General features: G+C 42.5%; 1 protein-coding gene and 1 long non-coding RNA gene across 2 annotated transcripts in view; one reads left to right on the forward strand and one right to left on the reverse strand.

The window, feature by feature from the left end:
* Nucleotides 1-21,252, reverse strand: part of KEL (Kell metallo-endopeptidase (Kell blood group)) — a 45,329-nt gene that overhangs the window by 13,228 nt on the left and 10,849 nt on the right. Inside the window, 9 exon segments of the mRNA XM_055335504.1 lie at nt 2,414-2,560; nt 2,884-3,008; nt 4,551-4,727; nt 5,015-5,156; nt 5,456-5,500; nt 5,503-5,568; nt 7,902-8,045; nt 9,044-9,081; nt 10,538-10,644. Coding sequence (XP_055191479.1) covers nt 2,414-2,560; nt 2,884-3,008; nt 4,551-4,727; nt 5,015-5,156; nt 5,456-5,500; nt 5,503-5,568; nt 7,902-7,979 — 780 coding nt within the window. The 5' untranslated portion in view covers nt 7,980-8,045; nt 9,044-9,081; nt 10,538-10,644.
* On the forward strand, nt 6,058-7,627 carry LOC129516174 (uncharacterized). The gene is made up of 3 exons (XR_008665707.1): nt 6,058-6,313; nt 6,400-6,484; nt 6,837-7,627. It is a non-coding gene; the product is annotated as an uncharacterized LOC129516174 (long non-coding RNA).

Here is a 21,252-nt window from a genome sequence, read left to right on the forward strand (position 1 = left end):
TCAAAAGTATATTTTGTATCCATTTTTGAAGAAAAATTAAAGATTTTTTTTAAAGTCTACAGTAAAATTTTGGCCCGTTTTGGGGACAAGGGTCTCTTTAAAAAAAAATCCACAATGAACAAAAATTTGATATTTTGTTTATCATGAATTTTTGCATTGGCTTTGATTTTTTAAAAATATTATTAGAATATTTATTTTGATTACTGTTTTTGATATCCTCTTTGATTTTGCACACAGGTAAGTGAGTCCTGACATGTCCTTGATTCTGTTCTGAAGATCTTTGCTCCCACACTTTGCCTTTTTCTGCGCTGACTTCAATATTCCATCCCCACCTTGAGCTGTATACTTCCCCCTACCTTGAAAGATCTTTCGCTTGGCTCCTTAGAAATGTGTATTCTCTGTCCACATTTTGAAGAACTAAAAATCACCTGTGTGCCTGCTTCAACTTTGTTGCCTTCATCTTAAACTCTGTATAATCTATTTCCAAAACCATTTTGATACTCCCTTCTAGAAGGTTCCTAATGGTGTCTTCCCATTCCTTATTCTCTGAGCTCAGAAATCTCTGGAATCCATGACAACCCTCCCCTTCCTAAGATGCTCCTCCCTTGTCCACTGTGTCTCAACCATGCTAGTCTGACACCCCCTCCCTGCCCCCAGGCCCCTGTGGAGGTACTCCCTTTGCAGTCCATTTTGTCCACCTATTTTCCCCCTCAGAGTCCATCTAGTATCCAGTTGATGGTGACCACCCTCCTCCAATTCACAGCACATCAAGACTGTGGGGTTATTTCCCAACTTCTCCATTTGTTGCATTCAATCAGCCAGCAAGTCCTCTAGAATCACCATGGACCATCACCACAGGGATAAAGTTGCCTAAATCTTCATGCCTGGCTTTCCTTTTCAATTTCTACCACAATCATCTTAGTTCAGAACCTCCAAAATGCTCATCTAGACTCTTCAACACCTCCAGACTGACCTCCAAAATTGCTGCCTCTGCTACGGGCAGTGCATAGCCATCATATTTGAAGGGACCCAATAGTTCTTTTTTTTCTATTGAGTCCAGGTGATCACCTCCATCTGTCTTCTTAGGCCAGGAATAATCAGGCCCAACCTGACCTCTTCAGCCTTGCTCCTATCTATCTCCCACTGCACCTCACCCCTCCCCCAAATCCTCTGTTCAACAAACCAGACTTCTCACTGACCCCACAGAGGAGTCACACCGTTCCAACCTCTTGCCTTAGCTCAGGACTTTCCCAAAGCCCTCCCCATGCCCTTAGCTTCACCTTCAGCTATATGATTCAACCATGTTTCAAGGCTCAGCTCAAATTCTCCCTTCTATGAACCATTTCTTAACCATTTCAGACCTTTAACTACTCCCTAAAGGCCACACCAGTTAAGCTCCTGAGCATACTCTTTAGAACTGAATTTTAGAATGCCTCATACTGCTTAACAACAGCTTTTCTGGTATATTCATCCTCGTATAATTTTGTGGAAGTTTTGAGAGCAGGGGCCAAGTAGATGGCACTGCATTGCCTACTACAATACCGATCTCCTTCAAAATTTTATTTATTTACTTGTTCAGCAAACACCTGCTGTGGGCCTCAAGATGCCTGGCCCTGTATTAGGTCCTGAGCAAGAGATGAATAAGGTGTGGTCCTGTTCTTTAGGTCCTTAACATGGTGTTTAATGATGAGAACTTGGAAAGTGGGAGGACAGAAGGATATACCTAACTCATAGCTATGATGTCAGTGATGCTTTCCTGGAAGAGATAATAATAAAACCCTAAATTTGAAAAATATGTAAGTGTTTTCCAGGCTGAGCTTGGGAGGTTGGGGTGTCACAGGCAAGGGGAGTAATATATGCAAAGAATTGAGGGATATTCTTGAAGCTGTAAGTCAGGGAGTGTGGCTTGAGGTTTAAAGGGGACAAGGAATGGGACAGAAGATAAGGTTGGAAAAGTGTGTAAGGGTCAGATCACAAAAAGACTTGCAAGGCTTTGCTAAGGATTAAGAACTAGATCACGATGACCTGGTGAGGCATTGGAGGCATTTAAACAGAGACAATAGCATAATTAGCTCTTGGTTTAGAAAGGTCCCTCTAGCAAAAATGAAGAGTAGATAAGAGGAGAGCAATACTGGAGATAAGGGGGCTAATTAAGAGGGTATAGGGGTAATCCAGATAAGCAGTAAGGAAGATAGGAACTATTTCTATCTTCTCTGGACTGGCTCTACTGCTCCTTTCCCTAATTTCGCCTAGTGCCCCTGAATACCACATCAGTTTTCCCTCAAGATAGGAATCTTTCCTACATTGCACATTTGTCCTCTCTCTCCAGCCCACAACCTTCCACTAGAAGATGCTAGGCTAGAATTCAAGGCAGACCCAGGTCTTACTGCATTTTTGCCAGTGCATCCCTCACCTGGATGATTGGCGTGTACGGAGGGATGGGACGAGGTTGCAGATAGGCTCTGAAGAATGGAAAATAACCATACTGACTCATCAGAAGGCTCAGAGTTCGGTTAAAGTCTAAGGAAGTCCAATTACCGGAGATTCGCCAGCCTCCGAGCTGGGAAGCAGAGAGACAGGGCTCAGCACAGGAGGATGGCCTGGGAGACCTGTCCCCCACTTCCTCAGACAGCTGCTACTTCCTGACCTCTACTCTGAGTGCTTGGAGCCCTCAAAGCTCCACCTCTGTCCTTTCTCTACCACACCCAGGGTCCTCATGCTTCCAAAGGGTGCTGCCATTTCCATTTCCATCTCCCTCCTGGAACTTGGAGATCCCTAGGAAAGAGATACCCCTTCCCTTTCTAGAAAAAAAGGAGGGCAGCCCTGAGCATACATTGGCCCTTTGTGTTGTGTATCTAGAAACGTTAGTGGCCAGGGTCTCACCTCCTCAATGACGTGTTTCAGGGGGGCAGCCCCAGCAGCTTCGATGGCACCCGTGTCCATGCAGGATTTGTAGAACTGGAAGGCTTTCTCTTCCCCAGAGCCCAGGTGCCAAGAACCTGGGGTTTCTAGAAAGGAAGCATGAGAGAATTAGAGGAGAATAGAGCCGAGGAGGGAGGTGGGACAAGGAAGACTCCCGGGGAAATGGAAAGAAGGGGAGGAACACAGGGATGCAGGGGTGGGGAAGACAGGAGGGCTGGATCAGCTTGATGGGAGAACAAGTGCAGGGAGAGGGAGTGTGGGAAAGATTGAGAAAAATAAACGAGACATGGAAGAGAATCAGGGAGGAAAAGACACGGGAGAGAAGGGAGATGGGAACATCTAGGAGCACCTGTGGGTACAGGAGAAAGGGTGCAATGGAAGGTAGAGGGAAGGTGAGTGAAGAGATTAGAAACATTTGGGAAACCGGAGGACTTTGAGGGACTGGAGGGAGGAAAACTCATCCAGAAAGGCTTAACAAGGAGAAGAAACAGGGTCCAGACCCTCCCTTGAGACCCCAGGAAATGCGCGCGCGCACGCGCACACACACACACACACACACACACACACACACACAGGGCAATAACCTAAAGGCATATGATTTGGAATCAGTCCCCCTGTAATACCTTCCACCTGTCCCTTAGCCCCCGAAACCCTTCACTCTCTCGTGGGGAACAGCATTCAGTCTCAGCATACATTTTCTTTCTATCCCTGGGCCTTGACTGGAAGCATTGCCCTCTACCAAGGGAATGCCTGCCTCTACTCTTTCTTCATAAAAAGGAGGACAGTGGGGGGGGAGGGGGCGGAGGTGTGTGGGGGAATACATTAATTTGTCCCAAATTCCAGTGGATAAGGCTATGCACTCCCTGGGTTCCCTTATGCTGGAAATACATGCCGGTAGTACCCCCCCCCCCCGCCCCCTGTCTCATTCCCCATCTTCACCACCATCCTCCAACTTCCTGGGGCCCACTTCCAACCTCCCAGATGGTGGCAGCTCCTTCCTCAGATTTTTCCTCTCAGTTCTTTTGTCTTCTCCACACATAGCCACCCTGTACAGGCCTCTTCTGTACCCCAGGGCTTCAGGTGGGCCCTCTACTCTTCCATCACACCCTCTGTGCCTGTCTGGATCTATTCCCTGGCACACAGCCAGATAACCCCTGTCTCCCCAACTTCTCACCCCACTGGCCACATCGCCCCAGCCAACCAGCCTGAAGTATCCCATTTCTTCCAGTAGAGCTTGCACACCAAGATCCAAGGTTTCCATGGAGAACAGAAGATAATGCTGAGAGGAGTGGAGAAGTGTCCAGAGGGAGAGGGTGACACTGACAGGGGCTCTGGGAGACAAGCAGGGTGGGGGGCTGGGGGCTGAGAGTAATGGACACATGAACTTACATGCAGCAGGTGTGAGGGGACACAGTGGGAGCAATAACAAAGAGGGAGAGCTTGAAGAGAACGCCGTAGTCATGGGTAAGTAGGCAAGGAGAGGTGATGAGAGGGACCAGAAGAGGGGAGGTACTGAGGTGCAAGCCATAGTGACAAGAGAAGCAAACCAGGGGTCTCACAACCACACAGGTTTGGGACAGCAAGACGGTTCTAGGCTCAGGGTCACCCACTTGCCCAGAATGCCTCACCCAGTATTTTCCGAAGTCGATCTTTGTTCTCCTTTGCAAGGGCCTGGAAAGAATAATCGGTCCCTTTGGCCTTTCCACAGGCAAAGCTGAAGAAATCGGTGCAGGGGGCCACACTGGTGTTCCCAGAGGCCAAGTAACGAGCCAGGAGGTCCCAACATGCTGGCGTCCTACAGGGGCCTGTGGGGAAAAGCTCAGAACTGGGAGAGGGAGAGAGGGAGAGAGAAAGGGACAGGGCTCCCCCAAGGGGCTCGGCAAAGGACTGCCTGGTGAGGAAAAGGCAGAGGGACCCTATGAGAAGGACAGGACTTAACACTGCCCGGGATCGGGATTGGGAGGAAGAAGTCCAGAGTGGGGAAGGAAAGCGAGGGTCAGACAGGACCAGGGGTGAGTACGTCAGGGAACATGAAGCCTCCGGCTGAGGAGGAAGGGCTGACTAGGTTGGAGGATTCCAGGATCTTGCTTACTAGGGCCACAGCTCCGGAAAACGTAGACCAAAAGCACAGAGAAGCCAAGGAGCACACTGAAAAGCAGGCCAGCGATCAGCACCCCCCTGACTGTGGACCACCGTCCGCCCGGTTCAGTGGGCAGCCTTCCTTCTGGGGATCTCTGTGCAGGGAACCAGGAAGTGAAACCACAAGAGGGAGGGGATTGGGACAGAGGGGTGAGGAAGAGAAGGGGAGAGGAGAGAGAAGGAAGAAGTTAGTGCCAGGGGCCCTTTGTAGAGAGAAAATTCCCCTTCTCCCTAAACCCAGCCCTATTTGGACCACCCGGAGGGATGTGCAAACAAGAAAGCCACCTGTTCTGGGTAAGGACCAAGCAGACTATGAGGCGTGAGAGTTTGTGGGATGCTAGGGCTGGAAGGGATGTCATACATCGGCCCCACAAGGGTCAAGGACGGCACTTACCTCCTGGTTCCAGGGAGGTCCCATTCCACTTGGCTGGCTCATTCCCCCAGCCTGGGTTCTTCCCCACTCTGGTCTCCACCCTCCTGAACTGAGGAGGAGGGAGGGGAGAGAAGCTGGTTCAGGAAGGGGGTGCATTAAAGAGAGTTATATCAGGTCGTTTTGACGCTTCCCTTCCCGTCACACAGGCGCTATCATCCAGGGCAGTGTTCCCAGAAGGGCTTCAGAAGGGGCCCCTCCCCTGGATGCACCCCTACTTTCCTCCCTCTCCAGATACCTTCCTCTTCTCTCCCATTTCTGCTCTCCAACCCTCACATTCCCTCCTCTCTAGTGGGGGGCAGGGCACTAGAGCAAGGGACCATTCCTCCCCTCCCCCACCCTAGGCATCTGACCCCAGAAGGGAAGGGTTTTCTCCAGGGGACTTGCCAGGGGACTTGCCAGGGGACTTGCCGTCTCTCACTTCCCTCTGGCTCCCGGAAGCCTTGCTGGTTCCACCCTAAGTGCTGAGTCTGGAAACAGGGGTTCAGGAAATGGCCTCCCTCCTACCCCCACCCCAGTTCATTTGTCCTGGAGAAGGGGCACTTCTGCCACTTGACCCTCCTGTCCCCATACCCATGCTATTGGCCTCTGGGTGGAGTCTGTTTATCAGTGCAGAGACACTCAGGCCTCTCCTCCTCCTTTATCTCAGCTTCTCAGGGGAGGCAAAGGGAGGGAGTCTTCACTCCCCAAGCCATCTTGCCCTTGGGTGGCTCCTCTTGTCCTGCTCTGTGCCCTTGCTCATGGAGTTTCTTTATTTCTGGAATATTCTTTCTTCACTCCTTTCTCCTATGATTGAAATCTCCCGGATCCTTCAATTTGCAGGTAAATGCCACCTTAGCCAAGAGCTCTCACAGCTCCTGGGAATGCTTGATGGCTCTCAGAGTATGTCATAACTTCACTGTCTGCAGGCAGAGGACTGCACAGCCAGGAGACCCTGATCTGCTAAATTATTAGTCCTGTGACAATAAACAAGCCACTTAAATTCTCAAGCAGGTAAGAAAGCTTTATCCTGTAGAAAATGAGTCTAATATTTGCCTTGCCCACTTCACGGGGTCTTGTACCTTCTACAAAAGAAGGAGGCATTACTGACTCTTTGATTCTGTGTTCTCTTCCACAGGTGGCTTGAGTCTTCATCTCCCTAGTGATTGCAAATCTTTAGTGGCAGGGATGGTGTCCCTTTTTCCTTCGTATCTTCCCACGATGCTTTATAAATATGTGTAGGAATGAACTGCATTCCAAGCCAGAAACTGTCTTTCCCACATCCTACTGAGATCTCACTGTGGTCACAGTGAGCATATTTCTGAGAGAAGGTATTTCACTTCTGTCCCTTGTTTTCCCATCCCAGGCAAAATAGGATAGTCCCTCTCATGGAACCTCAGCAGTATTTCCTGCCTACATCAGCACTGGGCGATGGTGTGTGTGTTGGGATGGAGGTAAGCACCCCCCGCCCCCGGCCATGGTTAGTGAAGTGGAACACAGCTAACATGCCTATGGAGGCCATATTATGGAGTATCATGAAAGTCATGAAGAAAAGTCAGGACTTTGGGCATTACAAAAGGAGAGATTCAAGTCTTCTGAGGAAGAATTTAACATGATGAAAATTGCAGCTGTGGAAAGCTGGTATGGTACTGGGGATCTGGACTGATTAAGATGAGACATGAGAGATACATTGGTATACTTGGGTGGTACAGGAATTAGGAAGTGACAGCTTGGCCCTGGGCGACCGTGCAGGGGATGTAAATACATGGACAGAAAAACTTTATGGAAGGAAATGAAGTCACAGAAGCTGATGGAGTTGGGGAGGAGGGAGCTAGTGTAACAGACACAGATGGCCATCATAGCTTGTTTCTGGATGACCAGGAGAATGGTGATGCCTGTGGTAGAAAGGGGGATCATGGTTAAGGGCTGCTATAGGAATCACCTTGAGACTGAAATGATGACTCGGGATTTTAGAAGTTTTCTGTCTCTTTGGATATAAATCAATTGTACCTTCTCTTTTATCTCCCCTTTCCCAGATGATCAACCTTGCACTTCTAGCTCCCTCGCACCTATTCCCCTCCATGTTTCTTTCCTCTGGGCTGATGCTTCTCTAGGAAAATGGTAGGAGGGACGATTCAGATTAGGTAAGAGCTGTTACATGAGCTCTGTGAACAGCCACTGTGGCCTGGGCTTCATGTCTCTCTCTCTCTCTCTCTCTCTCTCTCTCTCTGTCCTAGAGAGGCTGAGCCAACCATGGAGATACAGCAACACAGTTGCCAGTCTGCCCCTCCCCACCCTGGTGCCTCCTGGAGGCAAAGTTGCTTCTGTTCTGGGACCTGTCTCAGGAATATAACCCCCTTATCTCCCACGTCCTACTGTGCAGTGAGTCATCACCAGCACCGTCACCACCAGGCCCCAGCACCCCACACACCTCCAGTAGAGCCGTCACAATTGGCTGTAGGCATCCAGAGAGACTGGCAAGCAACCACAGGAGCAGGCACGTCTTCATCTTGGCAGATACTGCTTCCTGGTTGCTTTTAGCATTCTGTGCAGTCTATTTGAATTCCAGGATCTTCTGTTTGATACCATAACAATATCAAATAATAATAATTACAATAGTATCTACTTTTTGCTGAGCACTGCTTATATGACAGGGACTCCAATAAACGCTTTGCTCATGCATATATTTTCCATTCAGTCTTCTATGAGAGAGATGAGAGCTATTTTCCTCATTCTACAGATGAGAAGACTGAGATACATGGAAGTACAGTACACTTGCTCCAAGTTATAAAATCAACAATCATCAAAGCCTAGACTGAAGCAAACTCTGAACTATTGAGACCCTCAGTCATTAAGTTTCTATTTTTGGAAGGCTCTTCTTCATCAGAATCTTCTTCTGTCTAAACTCTTTCACCTATTCTTCATGGCTTGACCTTGTTATGACTGCCTTGGAGGCTATTATTCTCCAGACTCTCAAACATTCGTTTCACCTTTTGAAGGTCATGTCTTTCAGGAAACAACAAATGTTGGGGAGGATGTGGAGAAAAGGGAACCCTCTTGCACACTTCATGGGAATGCAAGCTGATATAGACACTCTGGAAAACAGTATGGAGGTTCCTCAAGAAGTTAAAAATAGAGCTACTGGGGATCCCTGGGTGGCGCAGCGGTTTGGCGCCTGCCTTTGGCCCAGGGCGCGATCCTGGAGACCCTGGATCGAATCCCACGTCGGGCTCCCGGTGCATGGAGCCTGCTTCTCCCTCTGCCTGTGTCTCTGCCTCTCTCTCTCTCTCTCTGTGTGACTATCACAAATAAATAAAAAAAAAAAATAGAGCTACTCTACAACCCTGCTAACTGCACCACTAGGCATTTACTCCAAAGATACAAATGTAGAGATCTGCAGGGGCAGCTGCACCCCAATGTTCATAAGAGCAGTGTGCACAATAGCTAAACTGTAGAAAGAGTCAAGATGTCCATCAACAGATGAATGGATAAAGAAGATGCTGTGTGTGTGTGTGTGTGTGTGTGTACACATAATGGAATACTACTCAGTCATCAGAAAGGATGAATACTTACCATTTGCATTGACTCAGATGGAACTGGAGGGCATTATGCTGAGTGAAATAAATCAGAGAAAAACAATTATCATATGGTTTCATTCATATGTAAAATATAGGAAACACTGCAGAGGATCATAGGAGAAGGGAGGGAAAACTATTTGGGAAGTCATCAGAGAGGGAGACAAGCCATGAGAGACTCTTAACTCTAGGAAACAAACTGAAGGTTGATGGAGCAGAAGTGGGTGGAGGGATAGAGTAATTGGGGGATGGGCATTAAGGAGGGCACATGATATGATGAGCACTGGGTGTTATACGCAACTGATGAATTGTTGAACACTACATCTGAGATTAATGATATACTATATGTTGGCTAATTAGATTTAAATTTTTTAAAAAAAGGGAAAAGAAGATCATATCTTTATTGGTGACCATAACCAGCTCACAATGACAGGGCTAAAAGCATCAAAATTAAGGATGGAACATTTATCTACATATCATAGCACTCTCAGGTATGTCTATCAGTGACAATTTACCTCTCAGATCACTTGATTTTAGTGATAACAATTAAGAAGCTTCCTCCTAAGGAGCAACAAATCCTGTCATGAGTGAACCCAAGTAAGCCTTGATGTCATAGGCAATACTGGGTAGGCTGACCAGAGGAGGAAGAAATAGATCACTGGGTCAAGGTTGGGGACATTCTAATTGCTTTTTCAAAGGGAGCCATATTGAGAGTTAGGGATCATCTCTGGGAAAGAAAAATGTATGATTTTTGAAACAATTTAGGGACAAGTCTACATGGACTGCTTTTAATATTTTAATTTCTATCAGCCATTAGAAATGACAAATACCCACCATTTGCTTCAACGTGGATGAAACTGGAGGGTATTATGCTGAGTGAAGTAAGTCAATTGGAGAAGGACAAGCAGTGTATGTTCTCATTCATTTGGGGAATATGAATAATAGTGAAAGGGAATTTAAGGGAAGGGAGAAGAAATGTGTGGGAAATATCAGAAAGGGAGACAGAACATAAAGACTCCTAACTCTGGGAAACGAACTAGGGGTGGTGGAAGGGGAGGAGGGCAGGGGGTGGGGGTGAATGGGTGACGGGCACTGAGGGGGACACTTGACGAGATGAGCACTGAGTGTTATTCTGTATGTTGGTAAATTGAACACCAATAAAAATTAATTTATTAAAAAATAAAAAAATATATTTTAATTTCTATATATACTTTCTCTTTTATAGGTACAAGACTAGAATACATAAGCTTATTTAATTAAGTTAGAAAATTAATTTAAAAATATATTTAAAATATAATAATTGGGTTGGTATTAAACATGGCAAAAACTTGAAGGTAGTGTAATGCCCCAAAGACTGAAGTTTGAAATATGTACATGTCAATAATGTCTCAAAAGGAAATCTTTGTCCTTTATTTTTTAGTATTTTTCAACACCACCACTCACTTCTTTATATATGTGTAGCAAGTCATCACATTGTATACCTTAAACTCACCCAATGTTGTATGCCAATTGTATCTCAATGAAGCTTGTGGGGGAGGAGGGAAGGTGGGGAGGTCACCCTTACCACGGTGAGTGGACATCATCCAATCTGCCACATGCCTGAATAGAATAAAAAGAGGAAGGACAAATTTGCTGCCTTTGCTTGAGCTGAGATATCCATCTTCTCCTACCCTTGGACATTGGTGCTCCTGGTTCTCAGGCCTTTGGACCAAAAGCACAGTCATTAGAAGAAAGAGTTAACAAATTGGACTTCATCAAAATTAAAATTTTTTACTGTGCACCAAACCATGTCAAGGGGATAAAAATACAGACTAAAGACTGAGGAAAAAAAATAGTTGCAAGCTACATATCCAACAAAGGACTAGTATCTAAGACATACATTTTTAAAAACCTCTCAAAACTCCACAACAAAAAGACAAAGAATCCAATTAGAATATGGGCAGTAGACATTAAGAGGCATTTCTCCAAAATGGATGTAAAGGTGGCAAATAAGCACATTGAAAAATGTTCAATATCATTAGCCATTAGAGAAATGCAAATTAAAACTTTAATGAAATATCACCACCATGTATCAGAATGTGTAAAATAAATATTGGCAACCATGTGCTAGGGAGAATGCAGAGAAACTGGATTACTCACACATCGTTTGTGGGAATGTAAAAGGGTACAACCATTCTGGAAAACAATTTAGCAGTTTCTTAAAAACTAAGTGAGGCACTACTATATTATTGGCCAACTATACTCCTGAGCAAGTATCCCAAAGAAATAAAGAGTTATGTTCACCTAAAAGCTGTACACAAATATCTGTAGCAGCCTTAGTTGTAATGAACAAACTGGAAACAACTCAGATGCCCTTTAGTGGGTGGATAGTTAAACCATGGTAACCCATACCATGGAATATTACTCAGCAATAAAAAGGAACAAAGTAACAATACATGGGACAATTTGGATGAATCATATGCTGCGTGGTTACCCCAAAGATTACATGCTTAATGATTCCATTTATATAACAAAGTTTACATGCCAAAATTATGGATATGGACAGCAAATTAGTGTTTGCCAGGGGATAAAGAGGGGTAGAGATAGGATGGAAGTAGGTATGGCTATAAAAGGGGAACATGAAGGATTCTTGTGGTGGCAATGTTCTGGATGTTAACCGTATCAATGTCAATATCCTGGTTGTGGGGCACCTGTCTGGGTCAGTTGGAAGAGCGTGTGACTCTTGATCTTGGGGTCATGAGTTCAAGCCCTATGTTGAGTACAGAGATCACTTAAATAAATATTACAAAAAAAATATCCTGGTTGTGAAATTGTACTACAGTTCTGCATGATGTTACCATTGGAGGAAACTGAGTAAAGGGTACACAGGGTCTCTCCTATTAAGTTGCAAAACAGATTCTATTATTATCTCATAGAATGATCTGAATAACGGATAATTACCTGATAAGTCTAATTCTTTATTGCAAGCAACAGAACTTATTCTGGATAATTTCCTCAGTAAGGGAATCTGTTCAATGATATTTGGAATTTCACAAATTCCAATGGGATGGGCAGAGAGACAGAATCAAAGGCTATGCAGCAAAAAACCCAGAACCACACCCTGTTCTGGCCAACATACCTCTCCTGCAGCCACTGCTGCCCAGATCCTGTGGCTCCCATTAGTGATGCTGGGGAACAGACAACAGAAGCTCTGGCACTACACTTGCCCCAGGATTGTCCACACTATTTCTCCAATTTTTTACTTTGCAACTGATGTCTGGTGCAGGTATCTCTGATTGGTAAAACCTGTGGTATTATTATTGTTGCCTGATTGGTAATAGCCTGTGCCTAATTACAGGAGAGTCTGAGAGAGCACTGCCTGACTTCTGGTCCTGGAGAAGTAGGATTTATAAAATGGGAAATTCCCCAATTCTAGAAAGGTGTTCAAAGATATTTGTTATCCACAAACATGATGAATATCCACCATAAGTATAATGGCATGTTTTGCAAACAAGAGACCATTTACTTTTTGAAAATTTAAAGAAACATTTCTTTCTTTTTTTCGAGGGGGGTGGAGAAGCAGAGGGAGAGCGAGAATCCCACACAGGCTAGGCTCATGATGAACACGGAGCCCAGGCAGTACTCAGTCTCATGACCCTGAGACCATGACCTGAGACAATATCAAGGGTTGGATGCCTAATGGACTGAGCCACCCAGGTGCCCGAAGTTCATAGTTAAGCTTCTGACTCTTGGTTTCCACTGGGGTCATGATCTCAAGGTCATGAGATCAAGCCCTACACAGGTTCCATGATCATCACAAGCCTGCTTGGGATTATATCTCTCTCTATACCCCTACCCTCACTCCACTTGCACGCACACACACACACACACACACACACACTCTCTCTCTCTCTCTCTGTGTGTGTGTGTGTGTCTCTAAAATAAATAGATAAAATCTTCATAAAAAAAAACACTTCAAAAATATGCAAAAAAAAAAAACCACTTCAAATTCTGATGAATAGGGCAGGTAGAGAAAGGAAGCATGCCTCTTTGATAACTTACCCATTTTCCCCCTCCGTTCTTATAATTTTCTATTTCTTGATCCAATGTTGATATATTGTATTTTTATTAAAAATTCATAGTTATCATTTTATTGTATTAACTGTGCCTAACATTTTTAAATTAGCTTTAACATTTTTCACTACTGTATATTATTTTTGTTTCTAATTTTATTTTATTTTGCATTCTATTTTCTTTTTTATTACAAAAAAAATTCCTTATAGCAAATTTGAAAATCAAAACAAGAAACAAACAAAAATGCAAAAAAGTGTCTCCTCAATAAATGGTGCTGGGAAAATTGGACAGCCATGTGCAGAAGAATGAAGCTAGACCATTCACATACAGCATACACAAAGATAAACTCAAAATAGATCTAAATGTGAGACAAGAGTCCATCAAAATCCTAGAGGGGAACACAGGCAACACCCTTTTTGAACTTGGCCACAGCAACATCTTGCAAGATACATCCATGAAGGCAAGAGAAACAAAGGCAAAAATGAATTACTGGGACTTCATCAAGATAAAAAGCTTCTGCACAGCAAAAGCAACAGTCAACAAAGCTAAAAGACAACCTCCAGAATGGGAGAAGATATTTGCAAATGACCTATCGGATAAAGGGCTAGTATCCAAGATCTATAAAGAACTTATTAACCTCAACAGCAAAGAAACAAACAATCCAATCGTGAAATGGGCAAAAGACATGAACAGAAATTTCACCAAAGACGACACAGACATGGCCACCAAGCACATAAGAAAATGCTCCACATCACTGGCCATCAGGAAAATACAAATCAAAACCACAATGAGATCCCACCTCACACCAGTGAGAATGGGGAAAATTAACAAGGCAGGAAACCACAAATGTTGGAGAGGATGTGGAGAAAGGGGAACCCTCTTGCACTGTTGGTGGGAATGTGAACTGGTGCAGCCACTCTGGAAAACTGTGTGGAGGCTCCTCAAAGAGTTAAAAATAGACCTGCCCTACGACCCAGCAATTGCACTGCTGGGGATTTACCCCAAAGATACAGATGCAATGAAACGCCGGGACACCTGCACCCCGATGTTTCTAGCAGCAATGTCCACAGCAGCCAAACTCTGGAAGGGGCCTCGGTGTCCATCAAAAGATGAATGGATAAAGATGTGGTCTATGTATACAATGGAATATTCCTCAGCCATTAGAAACGACAAATACCCACCATTTGCTTCAACGTGGATGGACCTGGAGGGTATTATGCTGAGTGAAAGAAGTCAATCGGAGAAGGACAAACATTATATGGTCTCATTCATTTGAGGAATATAAAAAATAGTGAAAGGTAATAAATGGGAAGGGAGAGAAAATGAATGGGAAATATCAGTGAGGGTGACAGAACATGAGAGACTCCTAACTCTGGGAAACGAACAAGGGGTAGTGGAAGGAGAGATGGGCGGGGGGTTGGGGTGACTGGGTGATGGGCACTGAGGGGGACACTTGATAGGATGAGCACTGGGTGCTATGCTCTATGTTGGCAAATCGAACTCCAATAAAAAAATATACAAAAAAATGCAAAAAATAAAACAAAAATCATTTGAAATCCAGGACTTAGGAATAACTCCAATGAACTCTCTGACGGCCATTTCCACTCATATCCCATTGGAAATGCAGTTTAGGTGGATTGATTCCACCACCATACTTGAGGCAGGTCCCATTTGACCTAAGCCAATCAGAGTCCTTTCACACACACACACACACGCACATGCACACGCACACACACACTGCCTCACCAATGCAATTACCTCCATTATAATCAATCAGTGCCTGGTATCCTCCTGGCCACAGTGATTGATTCAAGAGTGGTCACGTGCCCTACATCGGTCTGGGTTAAAGTAAGTCCAAGATTCCTGTCTGTTAGGAGAAGCTCCCAAGCCCACCCTAATCCAGGTTTGACAAGTGTCAAAATCCAATCTTTGACAAGGAGAAAGATTCATCCCCACAGCTCCTAGAAGCCTGTGTAGAAGTAGAGCTTATATTCAGGAGATGGAATTAACAATGGAGAAAGAGAAATTGTGTCCTATCCCATCAGTTGGTTCCTAAAATCAGATTCTCCTATGTCTAGTCCCCAGGTGTTGTCTCTTCTTAATTGAAGAAGATGAAATTTCTAGATTTAAAAAAATGTATATTTTCCCTCTATCCCTGCTCTAGATCTACTTGTGTGGCTGTCTTGATAAGGGGTCTCCAGGACAATTTTCGTTTGGAGCCTGGGGTTTCCCAAGAAAATCCTATTTTGAAATGAAATTTTTTTAACCGTGCTTCCAGATTGTCTTGTACATTTTCTAAAACCTGGTCCATAAATATAAAACTGGCAAATGCCACTTGATTTTAGTACAGCAGTTTGAGTTTGGGTGCCAGTGCTATGTTTGAAATGTAAGGATGTTATTAGATTTGTACTATCTATGTTTAAAAGACTGGTAGATTAACTGAGGCTGCAATGCCTAAGCACTCCTGGGAAGGGTCAGAATCACACTCTGTGGTTCTCTAAAAGAGATGATCCAGAGGCTGTCTGACTGTGAATGTCTGTAACTACACGACATGAACCCCTGTCCAGGCTGTTCCTCCCGAGCTTACTGAAACTCACTTAAAGTGCCGTTCCTCCCCCGACTAAACGTGGGGGCAGCCAATTCCCTGGAAGGCTTGTAGGCTGTCAAGAGATCCCCCAACTTCTCTTGCAGCACTTCCATGCTCACACTACCTGGGGTAGTGAGAAGCCATAAGATAATTCTTTAATTCTTTCTTTAAGATTCTCCCCTGAGAGGTGGATGAAAGCCAGCATGCTTTGTTTATATATTGAGACTCACCTGAAAAATAAAGAATTCATCCTGGCACCACCTGGAATTAGATTCCATCCACTTCAACTTGTTGTGTAGATATTCTTTTTTTAAAGATTTTATTTATTTATTTATTTATTCATGAGAGAGAGAGAGAGAGAGAGAGAGAGAGAGAGAGTAAGGCAGAGACACAGGCAGAGGGAGAAGCAGTCTTCATTCAAGGAGCCTGACGTGGGACTTGATCTCAGGCCTCCAGGATCAGACCCTGGGCTGAAGGCAGTGCTAAACCGCTGAGCCACCGGGACTGCCCTTGTGTAGATATTCTTGCTGTTTCTGAGTAGATTTAAAAAAATAATAAAGGTGGGGACAGGACAAAGGTATATGAATTGATCTGGTATCCAGAAGGAGACATAGACAGACAAACACATATACAAAAGAATACTGCAATTTTAGGTGGTGAGAAAAAATGAAGCAGAAATAGAGGTGGAGAGAAGTGGAGGGTAGTGGTAATGTAGCATCATTTTTGATAATGTGATCTGACATTTGTGCCAAAGGAGTGAAGGAGTCAACCAAGAGATGTGAGGGGAGACTTTGAACTTTCCTTTATGTCTGATGGGAAGTCACTGGAATTTTTTTAAAATATTAGCCAGTCCCCTGGGGAGGTGGTGTTGAAAAGCAGAAAGGTTGGTTAGGAGCCTATTGGAATTACTGCAAAATCCAGGCAAGAGATGATTATATGAATTAAAGCAATTGCAATGGAGGTGGTAAAAAGCAACTGAATTCTAGGTATATTCAAAAATAGTAACAATAGAATTACTCGATGGATTCCACGTGAGATGAGATGAGATGAGAGAGATGTAGCAAGCATAATGCCTAGATTTGATACCTGAGGAGCTCTGTGAATTCTGGTGCCATTTCCTAAGGGAAAGAAAATTGAGAGTAGGTGCATGTAGAGAGTTATGCTTTAAGTGTTTAAATTGAAGGATGCTTTTAAAACACTGAATTAGATGTGTTGAGTAAGAAATTAAATATAACCATCTAGTGATCATCAGAAAGATCAAGGTAGACATAGCAAATTGGACGTTTGAATTTAAGTAGATTATCTCTAAAGCCCAAGGACCAGAGGAGATCATGTAGGGATGAATCTAAGAGATCAGAACATAGGCCTTTCCAACATTTGATAGCCAGAAAGAGAAGAAGCCAGGAAAAAGATTAATTTGGGGAATGTTAGGATTTTGTGTATGTGTGTGTACTTTAATGTTTTTTTCATTGATAAATGCTGCAGATATCCAAGGGACATATGTAAGATGTATGAGTATCCATCCATTCAGATCTCCTTATGCACTAGAATTATTCTACATCTATTAAACTATATTTATCAGATTTATCAATTTTCTTCTCTTCAAATAACCAGCTCTTAATTTTATGTATGATTTATACCAGTTATTTTCCATGTTATTAATTCATGCTTTTATATTATCTTCCTATTTTGCTTTGGATTAGTACTTTGTTCTATTCTGGAATTTTACACTATATTAGTTTTTTCATTAATATCTCTTTCTTATTTCTTCTTATTAAAGACCTTTAAATGAGTCCAATTTCTTCTAAACACGGTTTTGGTCACATCTCAACACATTTTGCTTTGCAGACTTGTGATTATTATTATTTTAAAATATATTTTTATTGCATTCTAAATTTTTTTCTAAGCTAATTTTTACTTTAAAAAGTATTTTTTAAATAAAATAAAATAAAAATAAAAAGTATTTTTTAAATTGTATTTATGTATTTGAGAGTGAGAGACAGAGCAAGCACGAGTTGGGGGAAGGGGCAGAGGGTGGAGCAAACACCACAGAGCAGGGAGCCTGACACAAGGCTAGATCCCAGGACCCAGGATTATGAACTGAGCTGAAGGCAAATATTTAACCAACTGAGTCACTCAAGCACCCCTAAATAAGTATTTTGATATCCCAAGAAATTAAGCAATTTATTAATATTTTCATCATTTACTTCTTTTTTAAATGTGTTATGATTAGAGAATGTGTTAAGCAGAATTCTTTCTATTATGTTAGTGGTTGGTACTTTAAAAATGTCTTTATGGCCTGTGTATGATTTTTTTTTCTCTTTGGTGACAGATATACACAGGTATGTTTTTTATCTCTTTCATTAAATTTTCCAACAATCCATTAAAATTGCCTGAATAAAGCTCAAGGTAGGCCCAGACTGACCAACTAACACCATAAGGACCAACAGTGGCAAAGAAAGCCACTGCAGATGACTGAACTGAATTAAAAAGTGGCTCAGCACATGTCAACGCCTGGAGACACCTCTGAAGCATAAGGTTCCAGGGAACAGAAGACATCACACTACCAGGAACTACTGGACCTCTTCTACATAAAGCCACTACATTCAAGAGCAGGAGTTGCAACTGCTTTTCCTAACAAAGAGGAACAGACACCAAGAGTTAGAAAAAATGAGGAGACAGAAGAATATGTCCAAGATGAAAGAACAGGACGAAATCACAGCAAGAGATGGAAATGAAATGGAGATAAGTAATATGCCTGAATTTAAAGTAATGATTAGAAAGATATTCACTGGACTTGAGAAAAGAGTGTAGAACATCGGTGAGACTCTCAACAAAGAGAAAAAAAATCAGAGATGAAGAATATAATAAGTGAAATTAAGTATACTCTAAATGGAATAAAGAGTAGATTAGAGGAAGCAGAAGAACAGGGACAGGGTAATGTAACCTGGAGGACAGGGTAATGGAAAGTAATGAAGCTGAGGAGGTGAAAGAAAAAAAATGTGCAAAATGAGAAGAGACAGGGAACTCGGCAACATCATCTAGCACAATAACATTCACATTATAGGGATCTCAGAAAGAGAAGAAAGAGAACAGGGGTCAGAAAATTCATTTGAAGAAGTAATAGCTGAAAATTTCTCTAATGTGGGAAGGGGAATAGAAATTCAGCTCCAGGAGGCATAGAAAGCCCCAACAAAATCAACCTAAGGAGGTCCACACCAAGACACACAGTAATTAATATGGTAAAAAGTAGTGAAGAAAGAGGATTTTAAAGCAGCAAAAGAAAAGAAAACAGTCACATACAAGGGAAATCTCATGAGTCTATCTACTGATTTCTCAGCAGAAGCTTTGCAGGCCCAAAGCAAGTGGCATGTATTCTCAAAATACTAAAAAGAAAAAGAATCTACAAGCAAGAATAGTCTATCCAGCAAGACTATATTTCATAACAGAAGCAGAGATAAAAGAGTTTCCCAGACAAACAAAAGTTAAAAGAATTCATGACCACTAAACCAGCCCCACAGAAATGTTAAAAAGGACTCTTTGAGTGGAAGGAAAGACCAAAAGTAAAAGTAAGAAAAGTAGGAAACATACACACGCAAAAAATCATATATGTAAAAATCAGTCAAGAGACTCACAAAATAAAAGGATGAAAATATGACATCATATACCTAAAATATTGGGGGAGAGGAGTAGAAGGGGTTCAAACTTAAGTGACCACCAAATTAATATAGACTCTTATATGAAGAAGGTGTTATATACATACCTAATGGTAACCACAAATCAAAAACCAGTAAATGCAAAAATAAAGAGAAATTAATCCAAGTATATCATGAAAGAAAGTCAACTAATCTTGAGAGAATAAAAGCAAGGGAAGAAAGGAACAGAGATGAACTACAAAAACAAGCAACAAAATGACAATAAGTACATACTCATCAGTAATTACTTTGAACATAAATGTACTATATGCTCCAATCAAAAGATATATGGCTACATAAGAGACTCACTTCAGACCTAAAGACACAAGCACATTGAAAGTAAAGGAATGGAGAATAATTTAGCTAGCAAATGGAAGTGAAAAGAAAGCTGGTAGCAATACTTACATCAGACAAAACAGACTTTGAAATTAAGACTGTAAAGAGAGATAAAGAAGGACACTATATAATCATAAACAGAACAATCAAACAAGAAGATGTAACAATTGTAAATTTTTATGCTTCTACCATGGGAGCATCCAAATACATAAAACAATTAATAATAAACATAAAGGAAGTAATCAATAATAATACAATAAGTAGGAGACATTAAAACCCCACTTACATGGGGCTCCTGGGTGGCTCAGTGGTTGAGCATATGCTTTTGACTCAGATCATTATCCCAAGGTCCTGGATAGAGCCCTGCATCAGACTCCCCACAGGGAGCCTGCTTTTCCATCTGCCTACCTCTCTGCTTCTCTGTGTGTGTCTTTCATGAATAAATAAATAAAATCTTAACACACTTAACACACTTAACCCATTTACATCAGTGGGTAGATCATCCAGACAGAAATTGTGGCTTTGAATGACACATTGGACCAGGTATATCTAACGCATATTCAGAAAATTCTGTCCTAAAACAACAGAATATATATTATTTTCTAGTGCACATGGAACGTTCTCCAGAATACATCAACTGTTATGCCACCCAAACAAGTCTCAACAAGTTTAAAAAGACCAAGTCATACCCTGAATCTTTTTCAACCACAATGCTATGAAACTAGAAATCAACCACAAGAAAAACAAGTCTGGAAAGACCACAAATAAATTGGAGGTTAAATAACATGCTACTCAAGGATGAATGGATCAACCAGGAAATCAAAGAGGAAATACAAAAATATATGGAGACGAATGAAAATAAAAGCACAACAGTCCAAAAGCTTTGGGATGCAGCAAAGCTGTTCTAAGAGGGAAGATTTTTAACAATACAGGCCTACCTCGAGAAACAAGAAAAATCGCAAATAAGCAACTTAACCTTACACCTAAAGGAGGTAGGAAAAGAACAACCACAAAAAAAAAAAGGAAGGAAATAATAAAGATTAGAGCAGAAATAAATGAAATAGAAACTAAAGACAACCAAAACCAAAACAACAGCAACAGAACATATCAATGAAATCAGGAGCTGGGATCCCTGGTTGGCGTAGTGGTTTGGCCCCTGCCTTTGGCCCAGGGTGTGATCCTAGAGACCCGGGATCGAGTCCCACGTCGGGCTCCCGGTGCATGGAGCCTGCTTCTCCCTCTGCCTATGTCTCTGCCTCTCTCTTTCTCTGTGTGACTATCATAAATAAATTAAAAAAATGAAATCAGGAGCTGATTCTTTAAAAAGATCAATAAAATGACAAATTTTTAGCCAAACTCATCAAAATGGAGAGAGAGAATAAACAAAATCAGAAATGAAAGAGAAGAAATGACAACCAATACCGCAGAAATACAAAGGATTGTAAGAGAATATTATGAAAAATTATATTCCAACAAACTGGAAGAAATGAATGAATTCCTAGAAGCACATAATTTCCCAAAACTGAATCAGGAGAA

The sequence above is a fragment of the Nyctereutes procyonoides genome, unplaced genomic scaffold, assembly GCF_905146905.1.
Source record: "Nyctereutes procyonoides isolate TBG_1078 unplaced genomic scaffold, NYPRO_anot_genome, whole genome shotgun sequence".
In the NCBI taxonomy this organism is placed as follows: Eukaryota; Metazoa; Chordata; class Mammalia; order Carnivora; family Canidae; genus Nyctereutes; species Nyctereutes procyonoides.